General features: G+C 35.4%; 1 protein-coding gene across 1 annotated transcript in view; it reads left to right on the top strand.

Annotated features, from left to right (window-relative positions):
* Nucleotides 1-25,512, top strand: part of SPAG16 (sperm associated antigen 16) — an 894,878-nt gene that overhangs the window by 141,465 nt on the left and 727,901 nt on the right. Inside the window, exon 10 of the mRNA XM_068543791.1 lies at nt 5,103-5,230. Coding sequence (XP_068399892.1) covers nt 5,103-5,230 — 128 coding nt within the window. The remainder of the gene's footprint in view (nt 1-5,102; nt 5,231-25,512) is intronic.

Below are 25,512 nucleotides of genomic sequence, written 5' to 3'. Positions count from 1 at the left end.
AAAACGTTTCACAGATACATTAGCACTTACCTATGTAGAACCTTTTTTTATTTTATAAAAATGGAATGATTTCCCTTATATGCTATTCTGTAAATTTTTTAAGTTAATAATATATCATAGAGTTAATTTTGTATAAGTGTATATAAATTTAGAGTGATATTCAAAATATTTGACAACCATTAGAGCATAAGCACTGACCAATCAGAATGGATGCTGGATGTAGGGTGGGAGAATGGTCCTGGAGCCCCAGGTGTGCCAGAAATTACCTTAATTAGGCAATATAATGAATAAGTCAGGGGCAGGGGTTGTACCCATAGAAGGTGCTAGAATGTGGGGGTGAGAGGAATATGGAGTATGTGCTCAGGGTATCAGCTGTTTTCCAAGTAGTATGAATATCTTTCAGTATTTTAACAACTGACAGGGCCATACTGGTGCACTAGGGTTATATCAGCACTGCATGTACCTCATCCTATTTAAAGGTAGTACACCAGAATAGTACTATAATTTTTAAAGTAAATCAAGGTATTGATGCACAATTAGATTGCTTTTAATATCTTATATTGTAAGAAATGCTGTGTATTAGAAAACAAAAGCAAATCACAAAAACAAATAAATAAAAAACATAAACAGAAAAGAAAACTTGTGTATGTAATTTGGTGAAACTTTGTGAGCATATCCACAAGGCAAATTCCTAGCTGTGGAATTACCAAGTCAATTTTTATTTCGATAGATATTTCTTTGAAAAGTCAAATTAGTTTACACTCACCCCAAGTGAGAGTTTATTTCCATATCTTGTCCAACAGTTTGCATTATTATATTATCAAAAATTATGTCTTTATTCAATTTGATAACTGAATGATTAAGGAAATATTCCATTCTTGTTTAGTAATCATTTTGTAATAGTTGAAAAATTGTTAGATTTGGAGTCATTTAGACTTAGACTTTTTGTTTGTATTTGGATTAATTACTATGAGTTTGTTTTCTCAACTGTAAAATGGAGATATTATGAATGTCAATGCAATTTTGCCTGGTTTGTTATTCCAGATTAATTTTAGAATAATTTTCTAAGACTCCTCAAAATTCACACTGAAGTTTTTATTTGAATTGAATTAAATATTTAACTCAAACTTCTGAAGTTCATTAATAGACTTTCTATCTGAGTCCATGGACTATCTATATTAAATCAGCCCTTGCTTTATATCTCTGAATAAAGTGTGTTTTTCTTTCTGTAGGTTTAGTAAATTTCTTATTAGTGTTCTGTGAGGTATTGTATATTTTATTGTTGCTAGATTTGATGAAATATTTTTCTTTTTATATCTTCTGTTCATTCATTGCATATATGAAGGTTGCTACTTTTATAATTTGTAGTATATCTGTAGTAATGTGGCCTCTTTATAGTTCCTTTTTCCATTTGGCTTCATACACATTATCTATCTATCTCTATCGTCTATCAATGTAATCACAATATATGCAACTTATCATAATTTCATCTACTTCGTTCCAATAGTTTTATTGCTTATTTCTTCACCTTAATATCTTCTGCATATTTCTACTCTAGCTTTTCTTTTCATTTATATTGTTCCTTCTTGAGACTGAGTCCTTGCAATGGAAGGAGTGTATTCTACTTATATTTGTGGTCTGGTAAACGACACTAATGCCCGACACAAAGTAAACACTCAAATGTTAAGTGAATGCCTGAGTGAATAATTTTGAGCTTCAGATTCAAGGTTGTTCTGGGCAATTCCCATGAACGTTAGCTCAATGGAAAACAATAAACAAGATAGAGAAGCAGACACAAGTCAAATGGCATAGATACGGAGCCTGGGTACCCAAGGGACTAATGTGGAAGGAGGCCAAAATAGATAATTGGCTTCCCAATCAGGATAGATACAGGGGATGCCTAACTGATATATCACTGAAATGGAGAGAAAGTTACCCATCTGGTGTTTCATCCTATGAATATAAGCACCAAGGCTGTATTTAATCTCAACTGGCTGGCCAGTGAAGCAAGGACTCCTTTTATTATTGATCCTGGGACGAAGAGAGATAGCCAGCAGTTACCAGATATGAGACTGTATTCCGACAGGTCGGGTCATAGTAAAGTCTGCTGTAATCAGCATACCAGGAGAAATTAATCCTGGAATTTGATTAAGATAGAGTATTTTATAATAAGTAAGTAAAGTATGAAATAACTCGATGAATTTACTCACCAGTTGAAATTAACATGTGCCACTAGTTGCAGCAATAATAAACACAGAAATAGCTAATGTTTATTAAGGATTTATTAGGTGCCAAGCATGTGATTAGTGCTCTACAGAGATTATCTCACTTAATCCTCATAGCAGTCTATGAATTCAGTATGATTTTGATTGTATTTTACAGGTGGGAGAATACAGCTCAGAAAGTTTGTTAAGTAGCTTGACTAAATGCACATACTAGTATGTAGTAGAGCTGAATTGTGAGGAAAAGCCAAGATTTTCAATCCTGACCTTTATTTCACATGGGGAGCTTTAAAATAAAATAAATACCAGTGTCAGAGCCTCTCTTTCAGAAATTATTACTTAATTGGTCTGGGGTGGGGCTTGGTGGTATTGGTATGGTTTAAAAAGCTACCTGGTAATTTCAACATGTCCTCAGAGTTGAGACCATTGACCTGTCAAAGCACATTACTGAGAGTTTAGCTTTGCCCTCGAATTGTACCTTGTCAGTACAAAGGAATGATAATGGTTATGTAGCTTGAAACAATAGTTTTAAGATTTGCTTTCCTTCCTCTATGCACTGTCCTTATTTATGTATCCTGTATTTACCTTTCTGATCGTGCCTGCCAATCTATTGCCTATTGTCTTCTTGGAATGTTTCAGTATACAGGCTGGGTTATAAAGGGTCTTAACGTTTTGCCTCTGCAAGTGCATCTATATTTAGATAGGATTGCTGTTACTAGGCCTTTACTGCTCTTGTAAATCTTCTTTTAAAATAGTTGTTCAGTTATTATTATATTTCCCTATATATCGAATAGGTTGTAGTTGATTAGGTTTATTGAATGCCTTGTATTGGTTTTATATAATGATGGGTTTAGCAGTGGTTATACAAGTTGCTGTAGATAATAAGTTTATGGTTCTAGATATTTCCATGTAGTCAACAAATTAGACTCAGAATGGATCCTCCTCCACCTTGCTATGTTTTCCAACATAATAATTTATCCTACCTCCATTTCCAGCCCAAGCAATATTATTAAAATGAGGTACCATCACAACAATAGGAAAAGGGGCAAAAGGCATAAATATACAGTTGAGAGAAAATGAAGTACAAAAAGAAACACAAAAATAGTTAATCAATTCATTGGCAAAATACCAATGAAATACAGTTTTATATACGAATTAGCAACAGTGTTTTCAGACTTTTTATCATGTAATTACATATTTATTATTTTATTGTTTATGGCGTCCTCATGCTAGAATGCAAGTTCCACAAGGTCTACTTTGGTCAGTGATATATTGTAAGAGCTGAAACCAGTGCCTGCCCTGAAATAGACACTCAATAATAAATATTCGTAAGAGAAAGAAATATGTGCATGTGTGAGTGTGCCCATAGCAAAGATGTGGTACATTATATATATTACTATATAACTGGCAGGGGTGTGAATTCATGTAACAATTCTAAAGAGCAATCCGTGAAGAGGTATCATGTTTTTTGTTAAATGTTAATTTTATTTGGATTATTATTTATTTACACTTCTAAACTGTTTTAAGGATGTAATCAGTAGAGTGCAGATTTACAGACAGAAAACCCTGTTCACAGCATCGATAATCATAAGGCAAACAAATATTGCTGATGTTAAGTAAAATATGACATTTATCATTCTTTCAAAATAGACTAAATACTGTGAAAATGCAGTAATATAATGTTAAATGAAAAATGGAGGGTGGATAATAGAGCATGGTTCCAGTTTTGTAAAAATTGAGAAAGAGAGGCAGGCAAATTCTTAAACCAGAGTGATAATAGTAATTATACCAGGGTGGTAAGAATAATTTCAATTTTTTTCTTTGTAATATTATAAAATGCATAAAATTTCTATAAGGATGTATATTACTTTCTTGATCAGAAAAATACTTCATTTATGAAAATTGGCTTTATCATTTTCCAACTCTGAGGATATAATAAAGAATCTGTTGCAATATAACCTCCACAAGGGCAAATCTTTTTATCTGCTTTGTTCATTGGTGGATTCCCTATGCCTAGAATAATGTTTGGGATAAAGTAGCACTCATAAATATTTTTTGAATAAATGAATGAGTGTGCAAATGAATAGTATGTCTCCCTCTTTTAAAGGCAGTTTTAAAGTGTTAAGGGTAAGCAGATTGATTACTTCCTTTTTGTGTAGAATTGAACAATTCATCCATCCATCATTTAGTGTCAATTAAGTGCTATTCATAGCATGTCTTCTTTCCACTGAGAGACCACTTTCTCATGGGCTGAAAATGATCTTTTATCTCTCATTAGAGTTTGCTGGGTGGGGAGGCAAATGACCAACACATGGCAGTTGTCGATTCTAATGTATGTGAGATTTAAAATGATTATGACAGAAATTTTTTATCTTTAATAAGTACCTTTAATTTAGCCCTGTGTCCTCAGATTTAAAGAAAACCATAATTATCAATTAATAAATGTTGCTATTTTGTTACCAATTAAAATGTGTTTAGTTCCCCATTTATAGAGAACAAAAGGAGTATAAAAATAATCACAGATTTTGTTGATGTTACTGTTGGGGATGGAAACTTATTGCAAAAGGACAATAGACCAATAATATAAGACAATGCTATATTGTGCTTCATTGTAATTCAATAAGGGGATTTTTTTCAAGTAATTTTTACCATGTAGTATGCAGTTTAGATTTATGCAAGTAGATATATGCCTTATTTAAAATTTTATGTTTTTTACATAATTTCTCAAAACTAAAAATCAGGAATAAGGGATTTAAGGTAAATCCTGATGGATTATAATAGTAACATTTATGTTCTAATATAATATTAAATAAAACTGTATCAGTGTTTGCAATGAGTTGTCTATTTTACACAGAACTCTTGCTATATTTTTTTCTCTAGGATTCAGAGTTTCCCACTGATATGCAACCAAATCCAAACCTGTGTTTATGCAAAGAAAATATTTGTCCAGCAAAATTTGACTACAAGCTGAATAACATATTTAGACTTCACGAACTTCCAGTGAGCTGGTAGGATTCTTGATGTTTTATTAATACCTTTGAGATTTTATTGTCATGTTTAAATTTTGATGCTCTTATAGCTGTTTATGGTCAAAGTGTTTTGCTCTTAGCCTGTTTCTGAAATTGCTACTTATAACACTGAAAGAATCCGCTTAAAGCTGTTTCAAGAGTCTCAAAACTAACTGGTTTAGGCACTTGGTGGCAGTGCAGCCTAAGTGCACTACTGTGCATTTTTAATGTAGAGGTTGCAGTTCTGGCTTAAAATAAAGCACAGATTGTTTTTAGAGAGGTTTGTAGGATTTGTTTTAAAAATAGGATCTCAGCAACTATGCATTTCATTTGATTATTTTACTTAATATTTTATCAAATATTAATATTAATATTTTATGGTTTTTTTCCACATTAACACATTATTTTGTTTTGTTTTGAGGACCATAGTTTTGTGAACCATAATCACATCAGTTTAAAAGCAAAACTTATTACTTGCTAATAAGTTTTATGAATCTGCATATTTACATTCATAGGAAACATTTTAAATCTTATAAAATTTATACTACTCCTATTCAGAGTGTTTGAGAAAAATATTTCTGTGGAGAATCAGTAAATATACATTCTACAATAGATTTCTATGGTACTTTAAAATTTTACTAAGTGGTCAGCTTTTGTAAATAATCATGGATACATCATTTTGATTATGGTTTAGGTAAGTAATATTGTTTTCTTGTATTTGTTCATATAATCCCAAGTTTATATTATTGATTTTTAAGAAATTTGTAGAAAAATGTATAGCAAACATTATGTAATTGTTCCTCTTATACTTAATGAGGAAAAGTGTCTCAGAAGAGGATGTTAACCAACTCTAATAACCTACACTTAACTGTGGTAAGGTTTTTCTTGTTTTGTTTATTTTGCAGAGTTTACCTTGCTCTTGATGACTGTATGTATAATTTACTTTCTAAGACCTATTTGTTTGATTATTTTCATGTAGCAAGACTCTGCCATGACCAAAACCAGTAGGTTAATGAGTTGAAAAGGTCTGTTAGCAAAAGGAACCATAATAATGATACATTCATACCTTAAGTATTCTATTTCAATTTAAAACAGTTCATTTGCATTCACATGCCCGTCTTTTGATGTAAGGCCATGGCTTTTTCTTTCCTTAAGTGACTGTTGATTGGAATTCTACATCATATTTCTTGCATAAGCTATACCAATAATGCATCGCTAACAATTTCAATTTTATGATTTTCTTAATCTGAAACAAGAACTTCAGACGCTCAGAAGATGATTTCCTCACATTTCCATGGCATTAATTTAATTTTCATTGATAGCAATTCTGCTTATCACACTTATATTTCATCACCTTGATTAGTTTTTAATTACATTATAGTAGCAAACGCAACTGGCTTATGAGGTTTAGTAACAAACTCCTTTGACTCTTTGTGATAGTGGACCTTAGCTGGTGGGAGTGGCTTGTGCTGGTCTGCTGGGGCATGGTCTGGAAGCTCTGAGCAGTCAGGGCACTGCTAGCACAGCCAGAGTGTTTTACAGAGAGAATGGGAAATGTTGACCAACGATTAAGTGGAGGTTAAGGGAAAAGCTTTTACTAAATGAAAATGTGGAGAAGAGAAAGAGGGAAACATTTGACTCAGTTAAAAACAAAGTCTGGATTCCAGCTTAATTTATTTGCAGACTTTGGAAAGACAGCTGCCCTGATAACTACTACTGCAACCCAGGGAATAATTTCTCTGTCATAATCTTCAGTAGTTAGCCCATGAGGAGAGAAGATTCTAGCATTATGAGTTAGGCAGCAAAAAAAAAAAAAAAAAAAAAAAAATTGTGAGTAGAAAACTAATCACTAATCTTCTAGTGTAACATACCTCAAAGGAAAATTAAGCTGTGACTTTGGGCCAACTCATTTACCTGGGCCTTTTTTTTTGCCTGTTTCTTCTTTTCCAATTTGTCTCAGTTTCTGCTTCGTTATACCGCCATTTCTTCTTGGTCACAGGTTTGTTTTTCTCTCTCCCACCTATTTTATTCTACTACTTTCTCTGTACTCTCATTCTATACCACCAGTCCTTAACGAGCCATAATATAAAATTCAACTGTAAATTTCTAGTGTTTCTCAAATAATTTCATATTCTCTGTTCTTAATTTAAAACTGAATCACCCCGCTACCACCACCCCATATACACACACAGAGGTTTGGTACTTTATAGGTCTTTAATAGTATAATGTTTATTGACTCAATTATATGTTTCTTTAAAGAATAAAAAATGTTTTTTGTTTTATAAGCAACTGTGAATTTATTTATTTATTTTGTTTTTCAGTTACCATCAGTGGGAATAAAGTTCTTCCTCTATGGTATATAGGTTCCTTAACTTCATCAGAATAACAATAATAGTAACAACAATGATCATGAAAGAATATCAATAATAACAATAAACTGTTTTACTAAGCATCCTTCAATGCCAAGATTCAGCTGTTTTTCCCCCATCTCTCTCTCTCTATATGTATATATATATATATTTTTTTTTCTCTCTCTCTTACACACACACACATACACACACACACACAGATGAGGCTCAGAGACCTTGAGAAACACAGAGAAAAATTTTGTATCAGGTCTGGTTAACTCAAAAGCAGACCACAAGACAGTGAATGAGCCACAAGGTATTTTAGAGAAAAAGCCCAAGGAAACAGTTTCTATTTTTACAATCAAGCATACAGGTATGCCAGTAACATACAACTATATAACCTATGAGTTTGGCCAAGATACTTTTTTCCCCTGACAAGTTGACCTAGGATAATTGCTTTAAACTTAAATATTAAAATAATTAATTAGATTGTGTTTAAGTGCAGAATTTAATTGTATGCTCTTTCCCTGGAAAACACAGATTTATTAAAATGTATTTTACTATGTTTTTCCAACAAGGTCATAATAAAATAAATGCATATTAAATTCCAGATAATTTTAAAAAATTTAATGTCTTACTAATTTGCATTTTTATAGAGTGCAGTTTCATAAGTTGAAGAACCAGAAGGATTTTAAATAAGATTAGTTAACAGAGTTTTTAAGTTCTGAGATAGATGTCTTTCTCCTACTTTCACAGGATGGTTCCCATCAGCCTAGAAAATATCCTCCAGTAACTCCTATTAGTTTAAAAAAAATATTTTTCTTGAACCTACAACCCCCCACCAAACCTGTGCTGTTTTCCTAGAAGCTGCTCTGCTCACTTTCACTAAAAAAGTTGGCAGTAGTGCTGACTGAACTAACAGCCTCCACTCGCTCTTCCATTCTCCCCTCCAGTGGAGCTCCCTTCCTTTCCTCTGCTCTGGAACTAGCTCTTGTCAGTCATTCCCTGCTTCCGTGTCCACCACCAGTGGCCACTTCTCCATTCTCGTTTTCTTCTCCTCTCAGCTGCAGTCAATACGACCACCACCTCTGCGTTTACTCTCCTGACTCCCATTATTTGCATGGTCCTGGTCTTCCTGCTGAGTCCCAGGCTGTCCTGCTCAGTGTCTTCTCAGCAGGCTGCTTCTCTTCTGCTAGACTTCCAGCTGATAGACTGCCCCAGGCTCAGCCTCAGAGCTTCATTTTTTCACTGTCCACACTTTCTCAGGTGGCCTCTTCCAAGCTCAGACTTTAAACACTCTCCATATAGTGATACGTAATCACCTTGGGAATATCTCTACCATTGCCATCTCTCTTGAGTTTGAATATCGAATAGGCTGCTCCGAATTATCATGCTCAGGAAGAACTCTTGTTTTCCCTCAGAAAAATGGGTCTCCTGATCTTCCCCATTTTTGCAAAAGCAAAGTGTAAACTTATATGAATTTACTCAAGCTAAAAGCCTAGGAGTAGTTTTAACTACTCATTCTCTCACCCTGCAATTGCCACCATTAAATCTAAGAGTAAGTCTGATAGGCTTTTCCTCCAGAACATATTTACATTTTCCCACTTCTTTCTGTCTATCTATATTACCATGGCCATCTCTCAAACTCTTGCAAAAGCCTACTAATTCACCCCACCTTACCCTACAGTAATTCACTTACTTCACAATAGCCAAACTGATCTTTTAAAAATGTAAATCAGATAAGATTTGCTGCTTTTGGTACAATAATGTCTTCCCCTTGTTTTAAAGTAAGATCCAAACTTCTTACTGAGGCCTACAAGGCTCTGCAAGTTGGGACTCCTGCCCTCTTCCCATTGTGTTGACCACATGCTCTCCCCTACTCCCTTGCCCAGGACTCTCAGCTACCCCGTCTTCTCACTACTCTGCAAACATGCCACACTTATCTCTGCCCCCAGGTCTTTACACTAGCTCTTCCCTCTACTTGTGTTGTTACTTCTCCAGTCTGTGCACACCTGGCTCATTCTTATCTCTAAAATCTCAGTTCAAATATCACCTCCTTGGAGAGGCAGCTCCTGAAATATGTAACTAATGTTTTACTCCTCATTCCTGCAATTACTGTCAGCCCTGTCATTCTACTTTATTTCCACTGTGGTTTTTAGTAGGCATGCAGCATAAATTTTAAAGTACTTTATAAAAATGAAAAAGAACATGAAATCTTAGTATTTTTCTAGTTTATGGGTGGCAGAGACTGGCTAGATTCTCACCAATTCAGTTTCCTCCTCCCTGGGCCCATTGGAAGATCTTATGTCCGAGTCTTCTGAAGTGTGTTAACCCTTAAGACTTCCATTGGGATTCTCTGCTGTCTCTGACTTCATCCTCATAGCTGGAGTCAGAGGACTTTGAAAGTGACAAACTGTGTGCTAGAAGGCACGTGGATCTCTGAGTCATGTGTGCTTGGAGAGTTCTCCAACCTTCATCATGCTTTGCGTGAGGTACTGCTTTAATTGCCCTGACTAATGCACTATATTTTTGTGAAAATGGATGAGTTAGGCTCTATAAGATGAGTGGAATTAAAAAAAAAAAAAAACAGACTGAAGGTACTTTCACATTCACTCATTCATTCTATAAAAATTTATTGAGCATTTATCAGACACTATTCTGGACAATTAATTAAATACATAGAAATCTGTTCCCAGGAAGCTTACATGTGTTACAGGGAACAAGTAATAAACCAGTAGTGAACACATATATGCTATAGTATGTTTGATGAACATAAGTGCTATAGAGAAGCACAAAGCAGGCAGAGGGAAATGGAATAGAGGGTGGCTTGAGGTTAAACAGAGAGGCCAGGGCTGTTCTGAGAAGGTGACGCGTAATGAAAACCTGAAGTGGGTGAGGAAGTGAGACAAGCAGAGAATAAGGAAGACAGTTAGAGGTGAGGGAACAACGAACGCAAAGCCCTTGAGGTGGGAACAGGTCCAAAATGTTCCAACAAGGAGTCCAGTATAAACAGAGTAAATGAGCTTGCAGAAGAGGAGGAGAAAACTAAGTTAGGTATTTGGGGACCAGAGGGAGTATGACTTAGGGCCTTATAGATCATAGTAAAGAGGATTGTGAATTTTATTCTGAGAATGTTGGAAAGTTATTAGAGGATTTTGAGAAGAATTATGCAATTTGGCTTATATAACAACAAGATGCTCTGACTACCGTGTGGAAATTAGACTGTCAAAGGGGGTTAAGGGTAGAAGCTGGCAGGCTAGTTAGGAACTATTTCAATAATTGAGGAGAATTGTAAAGATTTCCTGGCTAGGCTGATAGTGTTATAGAGGCTAAGTGGTAAGATTTTTCTTTTTTGATGAGAGAGTGAGCAGAATTTTTAGGTTGGCAGGATGTAGGGTGAGAGAGAGGGCAATTAGGGTTGACTTCAAGGTTTATGGTCAGAGCCAATGAAGATAGAGTGGCCATTAATTTCAAGACTAAGGGAGGGCCAGGTTTGGAATGTGGGGTTTGGCATGTTAAGTTTGGGAGGCCTATTAAACTTCCAAGTGGACTTAGATGTGGATGGGACCCTTAGATTCTCCTGTGAACACGGTTCACAGCTGTGTGTGCTCCCTGGCAAGTAGTTAGGTTCATGTCAGTACTATTCCATGCACTTCCATGGAAACAGTCACCAGAAATAGAAAAAGTGACTAAGTAGCTTTTAATGCAAAAAAATGGGCATTATAGAAATGTAATTTTTTAGCATGGGTCAATATTTCTTGTCTTGTTTTGGCTATAAATTATATATGTTTATAAGAAACCACGATTATATTCTAAAATGTGAGTTTCCAAATTAAATATTAAATCCTTTTTATAACTATACATTTAACTGGTATTTTACAATGTATATTTATAATAAGCTTAAGTCATAGTGTAATTTTTATGCTGTTTTTATCCCCCAAACAGACAAGCAATATATTAGAGCAAAGTGTATATTTAAACTTTGAATTATCAAAGGAAAATAACTTATAGTTTCTTGAAGCATCAAAAAAGTCTCCTTAGAAGGGTAATAATTATATGCAGGTAAAAATATTTGTAATCATTTCTTACAAGTAGTGTACAGAATACTTTAGAACATTTTCTATAATATAAAGATATATTCTGCTGGTTTTGTAATTTACTGTCAAAGTACTAAGGTATTCAGTTAGCTTCCATTAAATAATGATAATATTTATGGCCTAAACTTTTAAGAAGGAAAAGGTACATGAATTTACAGTAAATGTAAACATATATTTTTATGACCCATTTATCTTTTTAGGTGTGTTCCATAAATAAATGCATCATCTAATTAGGAGATTAGATTTTCAATTTATTTCAGATTGTCTTTAGTGCCTTTGCACGTATCTGTCTTCAGCTTTAAACTAAGTTTGTTTAGGCACTTTGGATTTGTTGAGCAGCTGTCATCTTCCAGAAGGTGCCCTGATTTGTTTTGTGGATCGACTTACAGCTAAAATTATGGAAAGGTCTTTTCATTGGTCACAGATGATGCACAAAGCATTTTCAATTCCAGTGCTGCATAGACTCAGAGAGAGACCGACAGTTACCCGTCTGGGGCTATAACAGTTTTTCATTCTGTTTTAATTATCTAGATCCATAATAATAACCACAGTGACCTACAAGAAGGTATTGTTGGACATATTATAATTATATATAGCAATTATGTGTAGCACCAACAATGCATAAAAATCCCACTTATTAACTAAGTTTGGTAAAAATGAAATTATGCTACTCTCCCTTAGGATATAGCTTCACTTTTCTGGAAAAACAAACAAACAAACAACTAGTCCTTCAGTTTTTACATAAAACTTTTTCTGGAGTATATTATTATGATGAGGAAAGTCAAATTTCATGGGATGACAATGCAATAATGATTTTCCAATGAATATGGAAACTATCTCTCACTCTACTTTCTTGCTTAGCTGCTTACTAGTATTTCCTGTTACCTACTGTGTAATAGAAAGGGAAATGGAAGTTAAAAGCAAAGGTTAATCTTTGTAATACAGAATGTCAGGCAAAAAAAGTATCAATACATTTCTTTTTCTTTTTAACAATTTATTTAGTGTTTCAAACTATATCATATTCACACATATACTAATAATTCAGTTTAAAAGTTAGAGATGACAAGATTTGATGAAGTACATGTAATCAGTGGTTTCAGCAATTTTTGTCATTACTTGGGGTGTCTCACCTAAACTTGCCAAGACCTTGTCTTTAATCCATGCTAAATTGATGCACATGGAATGGTATCCCATAATTTATTTTTTTCTTGCTGTTCATAGTTATATAGTGATGAGCTGTAAATATCAGTGCTTGTGCCAGTAGGTTTAAATCTTAAACTAATTTTGGCAATTTTTTATGTGGCCACTATCAATAGTGTTTTATAATCTAAGGGAAATAATAAAACTTTTTATTAGACTTATACATCCAACATATGTAATAATATTTGTACTTTGAATCCAACCTTAATTTAAAATTACTGACATCATCCCAAGGCAATCGGTAGTACCTCAGAGTACCTCATAAAATAGGACATTTCAACTTGCGTGTCTTGTGAGCACGTCAAACTTAGTAGTTCTCAAAGCCAATTCCCTCTTCTACCATCCCCTCCCCTCCACCTTCACCTTCTTCTTTCTCCCATTTTGGTTTGTGTCATTCATTATCATCCATATAGTTACCTAAGATGATCTGTGACTCTTAGGTCCTCCTGACCACTTACTATCACATTCAGTCAGTCACTTAAGTCTGTGTATTCTGTATCCAAAATGAGTTGTGCACTATTCATTTCTCACAGTCCATCAACTGTCACTTAGGCTCCCCCAGCAGCCTCCTACGGGTCTCGCTACCTCCAGTTGTTCCTTCAACTTTAATTTATCCTCTTTACTGCCATTAGAGTAATCTTTCTAAAACGATCTGATATCTTATTTCTGCTTTAAAATTTTTAATTATATTTTAAGCCCTCAAGACACACTTGGCTCTTCCCAATCTAGCTCCAGCCTATTTTTCTATCTCTTACTGTACCGCTAGCCTCTCTACCACTATGCTCTAGACTCAATGAAGTCTTTTCAGATGTTCATGTCTTAGCCATGTTCCTTTGACTGGAATGCATTTCCCTCCTTTTTCTATTTGTAAATATCAAGAAACCTAAAGAAATCCCCACCTATAAATCAAACCTCCTTTCTGCCCTCTTGGTACTAGATGCATAATATAATAAAGGGGCATATTGAACAGGTCCTATTGAACCCCAAAGATGATTTATTTATATGTTAATGTCTCCCAAACCCTCAGCAAGGACTCTTGAGGGAACAGACCGTGTCTGATTATGAATAGCCCCTGACATACAGGAGGTGCCTGGTGTGTGCTGAAGGAATGAATGCATGGATTGGGTGAAAATTTTGTGTGCAGTCATAGTTCTATAGCCAACTTTTATTTTTATTATTTTTTAACGTCTTTATTGGAGTATAATTGCTCTACAATGGTGTGTTAGTTTCTGCTGTATAACAAAGTGAATCAGCTATACATATGCATACATCCTCATATCTCCTCCCTCTTGCGTCTCCCTCCCACCCTCCCTATCCCACCCCTCTAGGTGGACACAAAGCACCGAGCTGATCTCCCTGTGCTATGCGTATAGCCAACTTTTAAAATTATATTATCCACTTATAATTTAGGTATCACTTGATGTCACCCTGTCAGTTTCTGCACTGAGACTCATTAAATAACTCTCCTCATGGCCATTTTGGAGACTACTACCATTTTTATAACTATACATTTAACTGGTATTTTACAATGTATATTTATAATAAGCTTAAGTCATAGTATAATTTTTATGCTGTTTTTATCCCCCAAACAGACAAACAATATATTAGAGCAAAGTGTATCTTTAAACTTTGAGCATGAGCCATGCTGAGATCCCATCTGCTACCAGTATAAGTTGGGATACTTTATGTTGAAAGTGACTGAAAAATACAACATAAATTGGTTAAAAGATGAAAGGGAGTTATTGGATCAATAAATTGAGAAAATCAGAAGTAGGAGTGGCTTCAGGTCAAGCTTAATTCAGTGTTTAAAAATATCACTAAGTACCTGATTTCACTGTTTTTTGTTTATTCTGCCTTTTGTATCAGCATTATCCTCAGACTCCAGGTTCTCCTTTCAGTGGAGCAAAATGGCTGAAGTGTTTCTAGACTTCATATTCTTTCACAGCGCCATCTAGGGAAGGATCTCCTTCCATAGCTCTTAAAGAAAGAGAATGGAACTTCTCTTTCCTGCAAGTTTAGGCAAGTACTACCCTGTGTCTCATTGACTGGTTGGATTAAGTGCCATCCCATAGTTGAATATTGTGACGAGGAAAATGGCCACTATCCTGATATAAAAAAATCAGTACTTAAGATGGGGATGGTATCAATCCACATAACTGATAATAAAGGGTGGGCGGCTCCAAAAAAAATAAAAAGCCTGGGTGTTGTTGAAAGGAATGGTTGCTGAACAAGTCTCAACTACATGATGCAGTTTCCCATCTCTGCTAGGTTTCATGGTAATCAGTGCTAACCAGTCCCTTGTTCCCCAAGTTGTAGTATATTCCCATGGGTTCCAACTAGTGTCTCTGGGTGTTTTCTCTGTTACTAGTTTTGAAGGTCATCTTGTAATATTTAGCGTTGTGTAGTAAAAAGAAAATTGCCACAGGTAATCATGCATGCAGCCATTTATTTGGCAACATTTATCAAATGTACTCAGGACATTGGTCTATGACCTGGGCAGATCAAGAAAAAGAAAACACTTCCCAGGCTGTAAGGATTCAGTGAAATGGTCTACATAATAGTGCATGGCATTATTCCTGGAGCATGATATATGCTCAGTAGATATTCTGCCTATCTGCTGTCTCTATCCTCTTCCTCTGACCGGGTCTCCTCTTACCAATGTAGTGACCTGAGACAGGGCCCCTTTTACATACAAAAATAGAGTTAAGCCATTCTTCAACTACTAACCTGGACCTGTAAGTATTGTACACCTATTGAGATTTATCTTTGAATTCTGATGCTGTTTGACTGAAAAATGGGTTAATTTGTGGTCAGTATGACTTGCTCTCCCACCTGAATCTCTGTTGCAATCTGCTTAGGCTCTAACCTCTGTGATTCTAGAACTAAGTCCTTTTTCAGATCTGATCATTCTCTACACCTTCATTTTTTTAAAACGTAACAGTAACTCATTGTAAGAAATGACAGTTTTAGATAGAGAAGTAGATTACTCATTTGACTGGCGCAAGATCTTCAGGAAAAATAACCGATTTACACTTTAAGCTTACTAAGTAGAAACAGTATCCATCACAGTGTGTACTTTTCTCCAGTAATTTAAATGATAAATGAAAGTAATAATTAGAATTCCCACAGCCTTTGACTGCCTGTTGATATTTTCTATAAATATTTCTGGGTGGAGGAGACCAAAATATTTACCACATCATAAACATGGTTCATAAGTATCTCCGAGGAATTCACTATGACTTATTAAACCTTTGCCTGAAATCTTTAGTGCAATTATAAGAATTAAGGTCAAAAACAGAGAAGAAAAAGAGATGAACAGTTTTAATATATATTGCCCTTTAATGGTTTATAGTTTTCTATTTGGTTATAACTTAAAAGATGTTCAGTGGAATTTGAGTGTATAATGGATAGAATAACAAGCACATTTTAGATGTTGATGATACAACTATACCCTTATTCTTAGAAATGGTACATGCTCTTTGTTATATTGTCCTCTGTAAAACCTCAAAATGGGTTGTTGGTGGTGCATTTCACAGAGGACAAAGCTTGGGTGGAGGTGGTCAATGTGATACCTGTGAGTTGTATGTGCCTGTGAGACATCAAACTAATATGGATCTGGAGTTCAGAGGTGAGAATAGACTGAAGATTAAAAATGTGATTCATCTTCATATATATATATGACAGTAAGTAATGAGGATGGAGGAAATGTTTGAGGGAAAGAAGGAAAAGAGTAGAAGACCTTAAAATGGAGCTTGAATTACTCATTTAATGAGTAAGTCAAAAGGAGTTTGAAAGAAGAAAGTAAAAGGATAGGCAGATAGGACCACAGAATTCAGAAAGCAATATGTCATGGAAAACTAAATGGGAGACATGGTCAACAATCTTGAATGCCACTGCGAGGTCAAGTTGATTTGGTCTAAAGATATACCTGCAATATTACAAGCCACTTTAAATATTACAGTCACTTTTTCATGGAGATAGTGGCAAAACGAAATTGGCCTTAGTTAATTAGTGAACTGGAAATGAAAAATTGAATACAATGAGCTCAGTTAATCCATACATACTTCTCAGGTATGTTTCATACAGAAAGAACTTCTCTGATCCACTAGGGAATAATCCACATTATTCCCTTCATAGCACTGTGTTTCTTTTCTTCATAGCTTAAACCTCAAAGCTCAACTTATTTTTAATAATTTGTCTCTTTCACACAAAGCTATCTTATTTGGTATTCAGATGTTTACACATTGACTTATATTCAGACTGACTGGAGAGAACATTTTCATATGATGTTATTAACTTTTTATGTCAACTAAACCAGGATGGACAGCTCAGGTAGGGACCTGGATTTTCGAGCAGGAATGAATTTCAAATGCCACTACTTTTGAAATATCAATCAAAAGCTAAGATGATTTGAAGGCCAATTTCAGAGAAAATACCATTGTTTCCAGATTCAGAAAATATATATGTTTAAATAAATCACTTAGTGTCTTCTTAAACTATAATCCTGCATTTTTGCTTGTAGTGTTTTGAAGTAAACTGGTTCTAAAAGCAAAATTTGATTTAAGGAAACAAATGTAAGGTTCTTCTACTGTATAATTATTATTTCTTTTATTTTAAAATTTTTCTTTAAACCCAAAGCACATCGAAATGGATTGTTGCTGCTTAGAAAGGGCCTTTATATCATGATTCATTTTTCTCTAGGATTTCTTATCTTTGATATAGTAATACTTTCCTAGTACTGTATTTTAAATTAAAATTTTTCTACCATCAAGCTTAAATTATTCTGGTGATACTTCTTACCTTTCAGAAGTACAATGTTGTGTTTCCTTTAGGGTCTCATGTTCATTCTAGTCTCATCTTTGATAAACATAAAGTAATAGATTAGGGCTATATAAAATAGAGAAACTAATCTCTAAATATAAAAATATAGTTTATTTTTTCCAAACTTTTATTTTTTATTAAAATATTGGTACAATGAAATAAAATACTATCATTTTTTTGTTACAGAGAAGTACAGATTATATTTTAGCTTGATTAGCTAAAATGGCTTTTAATATATAAAAGTCAGAGTTAAACTCTATTATTGCAGAAATTCCTTGGCGGTCCAATGGTTAGGACTCTGCGCTTTCACTGCCGTGGGCCTGGGTTCAATCCCTGGTTGGGGAACTAAGGTCCCACAAGCCGCATGGTGTGGCAAAAAAAGAAAAAAATCTGTTATTGCAATGATGAAACAAATTTTCAATGACATCAAAAAGTCAATAATAGGCAGAAATGCATATAAAGGGGGTAGAGCGTAATTTAAACAACAAACGAACTAAACTTTTGGATAAACTGGTATATAAATGTACTGATTCTACTCCAAACATGTAGTGTGGTAAATGTGGCTGAGTCATTCTCTACTTTGGGTGTACTACTTAGAGAAAGGGACCTCCAAGCTAGCTCTCCAGATATCTCTTTTATAACTCTGCCTCCAATATTCCATTCTTATACATGTCCTTAGGCAATTCTGAGGTTCAGGGACTTATACAATAAAAGTTTTTTTCTCACTAAAACCTGGACAGTGGAGATTTTCCTATTTGGATAGCTTTCCTGGGCATCTTTTTTTCCAAACGGTGACTCAGGAAATCTCAGTGAGTTAGGATTTACTTTTGTAACTCCGGCATCTTTAACACACGAACTTTGAGGTTCTGAGAAGAGTGAAAAAAGAGTGAAATATCCCTGTGAGGGTTTCATGGCCAGCCCTGGGAGTATTACACACCTCCAGAACTTAGTCATATGGTATTGAATTATCTGCAGTGGAGACTGGGCAACATATGCTGAGGTTCGTAAGCACATAGCAGAATCTCTGTCACATCATCTTTCTGTTTTATAATTAGGCTGATCCCCTTAATGTTTATGAAATGATTGCAGTAGCAAATGTATACACAATAGGAAAGAGAAAGAAATCCTCTCCTCCAACCATGGACTGTTGAGTTTTCCCTTATAGCTTTGGTCACAAAGCATATTGCTCTATGGAGGAGAGTTCAATACCTGGACCAAAATCAGGATTCTATAAAGGAAGGTAGAAGTAGTGAATGAAGCCAGGCAGGTTGACTGTATGATAGAGAGCCAGGGCAGAATGGTATCGCCAAACCCAAGATAGAAGAGCGATGTGAAAAGATGGAGTGGCCGATCTTTTGCAAAGAGTTCAATAATATGAGGATTTTAAAGAGGCTGACAGGGAAATTAGATGGTCCATAGTAAATTCAGTATAAGCAGTCCAAAAGAAACCAAGAGATTATTTCCCACATTGTGGTTTATTGAGGAGTGCATGGTTGCTGAGGAAGTGGGCCCATGGTATCCACTTGTAATGCTGCCCTCCATGCAGTTGACTTTCCTAAATGAATATTTCATTCTCAATGAAGGTTTAGGCTAAATAATATAAAAATATTATAATTATGGTTTACTTCATTTAAAAAGTTCTATCGAAATTTAGCATAATGTCATTATTTTTAATTTTTAGCTTTCTCAGTTCCCATAGATCTAAAGTGAAATATAATTTATAAAATTGAAATTATTTATGATAAGACAGATACAAGTCTATGCAAATTGTGCTAATAACCCAGATAATTAATTATTATGCATTCCTAAAACGGAATCCCATTAAGTTATTTTACTATGATGGATGTAATCATTTTGATAATGTAAGTAATCTACACATTTTTCTAGATTAATCACAGATGCTGTCCTAAAGCTGTGTTAATGTGATAAATTATAATAGTTCACTTATTATCAGCATCAAGGGTCTTTAAAGGCTCTTAATAATCATATTCAAATTTTATCACTTAGAAGTAAATTGATTTTTTATTCGAAGTAAATATCTAAGATGACTTATTTTCTGCAAAACAGGTAACTTGTGTATAATCATGAAATGAACTAAATAAATATCCAACCAATAAATAAGTAGTTTTTATTTGTAGATATCCATGTTATTTGAATCATTGTAAAAGTTACTTAAATTAGGTCTTCCTGATTTCTTACCTGGACTCAGTAGCCTCCTACTGATTTCTCCTACTTCCAATTCATCCTCCAAAATCACTAAATTCTTTCAAAACAGGAAAACCTACCATGTAGCATTTCTATTTTACTATCATATTGACAACTTCCTGTTATGGAAAGATGAAAACTAAATTCCTCTGAACTTTGACCCCTACTTCCCACCCCTGCTTCCCTCAGTAGCTTCCTGTCCCCTTGCTCTCATCCGGAGTGCTTCCTGAGCCATCCACGCTTGTGCATCTGCTCTGCCTAACACAAGCAGAAGGTATGTGAATCAAAGAAATTATTGAAATATTAACTGATTTTTTTACCATGGCAGTCCCTTTTTCCTGTTGCCATTATCACAGTTGGAGTAGTTTGGTGCTGTACTTCTGCCCAGTGGGGGAAAATATGACAGAAAATTAGAGAAAGAGGAAAAAGAGACTCTTTCTTACTTAGGAGAACTTCGGCCCTTGGTTGAGCAGAAAAGGCTCCTGGCATAGTTGAATCACAGTGGAGAAACATAATGTGTTAAGAGCAGGGCCTACTCCCTTTCCCTTACCTCCAACTAATTTTGCGTGGTCCAAGAGCACAAGAGATCTGTGCCCCATTTCCTAAGTATAGCCCTAGGGATGTGACAAGATTCCAGAAAAGAAACTGCTGCATGGTGTGTCTAGACAGACAACATCACAGCTTCAGTCCTTCAGCATGGAGTAGGAATTGCCCAATGATTCCTATGTTCCCAATAATGGAACAGAAGTAGCAGAAAGAGAGCTACTGAACCAAAACAGGCCACAGAACAGGAACCAAAAGTTTTTATTGAGACTTCTGTGAACTATTAATGAATTATTTGAGTGATGCCTGTAAAGCCAGAAGATATTTAGGTTCTTATGGTCTCATCTCCAGTGCTGTTATAAAATGGGGCAACCTAAGAAATTATGCTCAAAGAAGAAGCTCAGTTAAGACAGAGAAAGATAAAGAAGATACTTTTCTTGCTCACATGAAATTATACTCAGAAATTCATATCAGCTGTGGAAATTTTTACCTAGTTTTTTGTGTATTTAAGTAATGGTATAATAAAAATAATCAATTCATCACTAAGGTCCAATCATTGTTTTCTTTAATAGGTGCCCATACATTTTACTAAGGCTTGATAACAAAATGAAGCCCAAGATCTTTTGTAACATTTCATTTTTTTCCTTGAAATATGAACTGACATTGAAGCTTTTTTACTTTTAAAGAAAATGATCTACCTTTTTTACTTTCTGAAGAATGCCCCTGGGTTAAAGGTTGATTTAGCATTGCTCATAGGTCTTTCAATCATGGATTTATACACTCATTTATTAATTGATTCTAGAATATCTACTTAGCTATTAATATGTGTCAGGCATTATTATAGATGGTGGAATTACAGAAATAAGGAAGTCTCTGTCCTCAAAGAACTCAAAGTCTAGTTGGGTGACATACTTACAAATACAATATAATAATCACATTAGGGGGGCCACTTAAAGCAAACTGTGAGGTAGTGTGGGATGTGAGAAAAGCTCTCTTCGAGTTGACCTCTGAGTATAAGCATTGAGCAAAGTTTATATTAGGTGGGGGGAGTTTTTTTCAAGAAAATAAAATGGTTGCTTTTTCATTAAATGGGAAAAATAGGAAAAGTTTCAACATAATTATTTTCATGTTTCTGAATTTATTTAGTGCATTCTAATCTACTATCACTTTTTACATTAGAAACATTCCTGAAATGTTGAATATAAAGCTTGTAATTTTATGCCAACTCATCCTTTTACAGTTTCTTATTGACTTAACATTTTGTCCTTGAGCTATAATTAAAACTATGTCTCAGAATTTTAACATTTACTCCTAGAAACAATCTCTCTTCACCTCTGTAGAATGTCTTTGTATTCAATTCTCCTGTAGGATATATGTAAGAAAATGAAATTAGAGCATACATGTTTTTATAGAATAATGTTTGTTTCAGGTTGAATTGTGTCCCCCCAAAAGATATGTTAAAGTCCTAATTTCTGGTACCTGTGAATGTGGTCATATTTGGAAATAAAGTCTTTGCAATTGTAATCAAATTGAAGTCATTCTGGATTAGGATGGGCCAAATCCAATGTGACTAGTGTCCTTATAAGAAGAGAAGAGATACACACACACACACACACACACACACACACAGAGTCATACAGGGAGACAATGAGGACAGAGATTGGAGTTATGCTGCCTCAAGCCAAGTTACGAGAAGGACTGCAAACAACCACCAGAAGTTAGGAGAGAGTCAAAAGACACAGCCACAGGACAGTTTCTCCTTCACAGCCTCCAGAAGGAGCTGGCCTTGCCCACACCTTGATTTTAGACTTCCAGCCTCCAGCACTGTGAGGGAATAAGTTTCTTCTCTTTTAAGCCACACACTTAGTGGTACTTTGTTAGAGCAGCCCTAGGAGACTGATACTGCCTTAATTCCCATTGCCTTGCTCATAGACTTCTTGGAAACAAAATTTTTCAAAACTACAACAACAAAGCAATCCACACAAATTTTGCTTTTATTAATAATTTAAACAAATATTGATTATTCTACATAACTTCCCAGATAAATTATTCTCAAAGCAGTGTTGTCTGGAAGCAGTTACTCAAAAGGAGTTTTGGGTATCTTTATTAAGGAGCAGCAGCCAGTTTCACCCTTATCCTCAGACAAATTGGCCTCCTGCTCTTGCCCTGAGCCTCAGAGGGTTCTACCATTTGGAGTGACTTTCTTGAGATTTTTAAGTCCTCCTTTGGTATCTGAGAATGTCTGGGGCCGGCAATGCCATCTACCGGACAACATGCTTGGCATCGCCATTTCTCCTTTTTGGGGGTCTTCTCTGATCCTCTCTCCTGAGTGTAGATTTAACCAGATGCCCTGAGGAGCTCCTGAACTTGTGCCTATGGGGTTTTTCAGGACCCCAATATCAGGATCCTGGTTCCAGGAAGGTGGCCTGGTCAGCAAATTGCTCCTGCTTACTGATATGGTAATTCTTCCATAGACAGCCCGCAGGATAGGGCTGTCGTAATGGTCCTGACATGCTAATTTGGGGTGACGTCTCACTCTGGACATTGGACAATTTAGGGATCTGGGTGTAGGCTCTTGTCCATCTATGAATGTGTTCTCTCCTGTCCATCTTCTGATTTGCTGTGCTAATCCTAGCTTGTAATATCCAAGGATGGTCACCCATCTCCTCCTCAGGCTTGGAAGCATACTTTCAGGCAGTCTTCCAGGATGGCCGGGCCTGTCTCCTTTGAGGGCTTTTGAGACTGTGCTGCACAGAGCCGATGTGCTCTTCCAGCTGATGGCCTTTCTTTTGTCTTATCCACTTGGTTATATTATAGGCTTCTGAGTCAGCCTTAAGCCATGCCTGATAAAGGGCAAACATTCCTTGCATGAGTAGCATGGTCATAGGCTCCCTGCCTATCTTCTCTGCTAGTGGTGGTGTGTAGAACTGATTATGACCTAATGAGTTCAACAGTAGTCATGTTTGAAAATGTATTGTTTTACATTTATGCTAATTCTATGGTGTAATGTGTTGCTTTACGTTTATGTGTTACCATTCCAAGTGGTAAAGTTAGCATGACCACAAAATAAATTATTGTTCATGCTTTTCTGCATGCTCTGCGTAAGACTTTCATTTGTGGTCAGTGTCAATGAAGCACCGCAGTATCGCTTGAGACCGTCATTGGAAGCCAGTATTCACGATGGATGATGTATTGTCATGAGCAATAATGTGGGCATCAAATAATAAACAGATTAGAGAACTGCAGAGCCGAGAATATCTATATTGTTCAATATAAACAAGTTCTGAAGAGGGATGGCATTGTGTAGTCATAATAGTATAGCTATCTTTTTTTCCTATGACTGGTTAAAAGAAATTAGCCATGAATGGCACATTTGAAAGTAAAGAACAAGAAGATAGTTCCAGAATCTGAACATGAAGAGATGGAGCCTGGATACTGAGACATGAGACAATGTATTTTAAATAAAACCTTTCGTTTAAACAATATATGGTATATTGTTAACATGTAAACATATATGTTTATAGGTTACATATATACAACATATAAACAGGAGCCTCACAAAAAAATATTTGCTCTTGGCCGCACATCCCTAGAGGTGGTCCTGTCAATAGCTGTGAAAGAGAGAGATAAGGACTGGGCTCAGGGAAAAACTGACAAAGCCTCAGCCAACCCAGTGGGGTTATGCCCCTCACTGGACTAAAATGGTCTTGCCTTAAACCTCTGTCTCTCTCAGTTGCTGGCCCTTGGAAGGATGTGACCTTGGGCAAGTTGGCCCTCTGCAGCTGAGGCCGACACTGAAGAAGCTGATAGCTGGAGACACTCCCCCAGTGCTGGACATGGCTTGAAATGGGGATCTGGATGGCACACCTTTCTGTCTACCACAATTATAATTCCAGATTCAAAGTTTAGAGAGGTTTGTAAATAGAGCTTGAATATATTCTAAAATGCTTATAACAAACAGACAACAAAAATACATATAATGCTTTCAAAATTACGGAGAAACAGAGTCAAATAATTATTATTAATTTAGTGCCTATTAATAGATCATTAACATTAAAAAAAACTGCCTAAAGATAGATTTGCAAATTACCAGTTAATCTTATAATGTTCTAATTTCCAAATGTCTGATTTCCTACGTCACTTTTTCCCCACCTTTGGGCTTTAAAGTGTTTTCTTAAATATATCGATATAGATATTCTTAATTTTTTTACTTGTTACAAATGTTATAATTAACCAGGTCCTCCACATATATATTTTAAAATGAAGAATACTCCAGTTATAAAAATAATAAAATTGCATTTTTGTATTCTAATCCTCCCCACCTCCATATTCTTTCTCTGAAATCAAGCAGCTTTGCCTTTTCCCTGTTATTTACCTCCACATTTTTAAATGACCTCCATTTAAAATTGATTTTTCTACTTTAAGCTGTTTATTCATTTGTTAATATAGGAGAGCCACCTTGCTTAAATTGCCACTCTTTTCCTCCACCCGCTCAGACATTTTCTTTCCCTCCAGCCTACCAATTTACAATTATATCATAATATTTCACTAATTCAATATTCAGTATTTACATCCTATGATGAAATTCTGTTTTTAACTGAAGCAAGTTGTGATAATTATTTCCTTCTTTGTACAATCTTTTTTCCTCTTGGAGACAGACATCATCCCTGCAGCCCTGGGTTCTCTTGTTCCAGTCTGGACCACTCGCTCTCTGGGTTGGCTGCACAGCTGCTGTCTCGAGCCTCCTTTTGTCAGCTTCCTAGAAGATTTCTTGGCCCCTCTTTATTGAATCCCATTTCCTGGACACCATATTTTATTCTCTCTTGATTTATCCCCTCATTTTGGTGCTGCACGCTGTGGAGAGGAAAGACTTTTTCCTTTAACGCTCTAGGTTCAATAGCTAGGTCTATGAAATAAGCTGAAAACAGGCACATTAACATGAGAAAAGTTATACAAATTTATTCATTTTTGATATTGCGTGCACAAGACATCACTGGGAAGAAAAGTGAATACCCTAAGATGCAGTAAGATTCAAGAGCCTATATATTGTCATAATAGGGGAAAGGTA

The sequence above is a fragment of the Eschrichtius robustus genome, chromosome 5 (genome assembly GCF_028021215.1).
Source record: "Eschrichtius robustus isolate mEscRob2 chromosome 5, mEscRob2.pri, whole genome shotgun sequence".
In the NCBI taxonomy this organism is placed as follows: domain Eukaryota; kingdom Metazoa; phylum Chordata; class Mammalia; order Artiodactyla; family Eschrichtiidae; genus Eschrichtius; species Eschrichtius robustus.
This window is presented reverse-complemented; position numbering and strand designations above follow the sequence as displayed.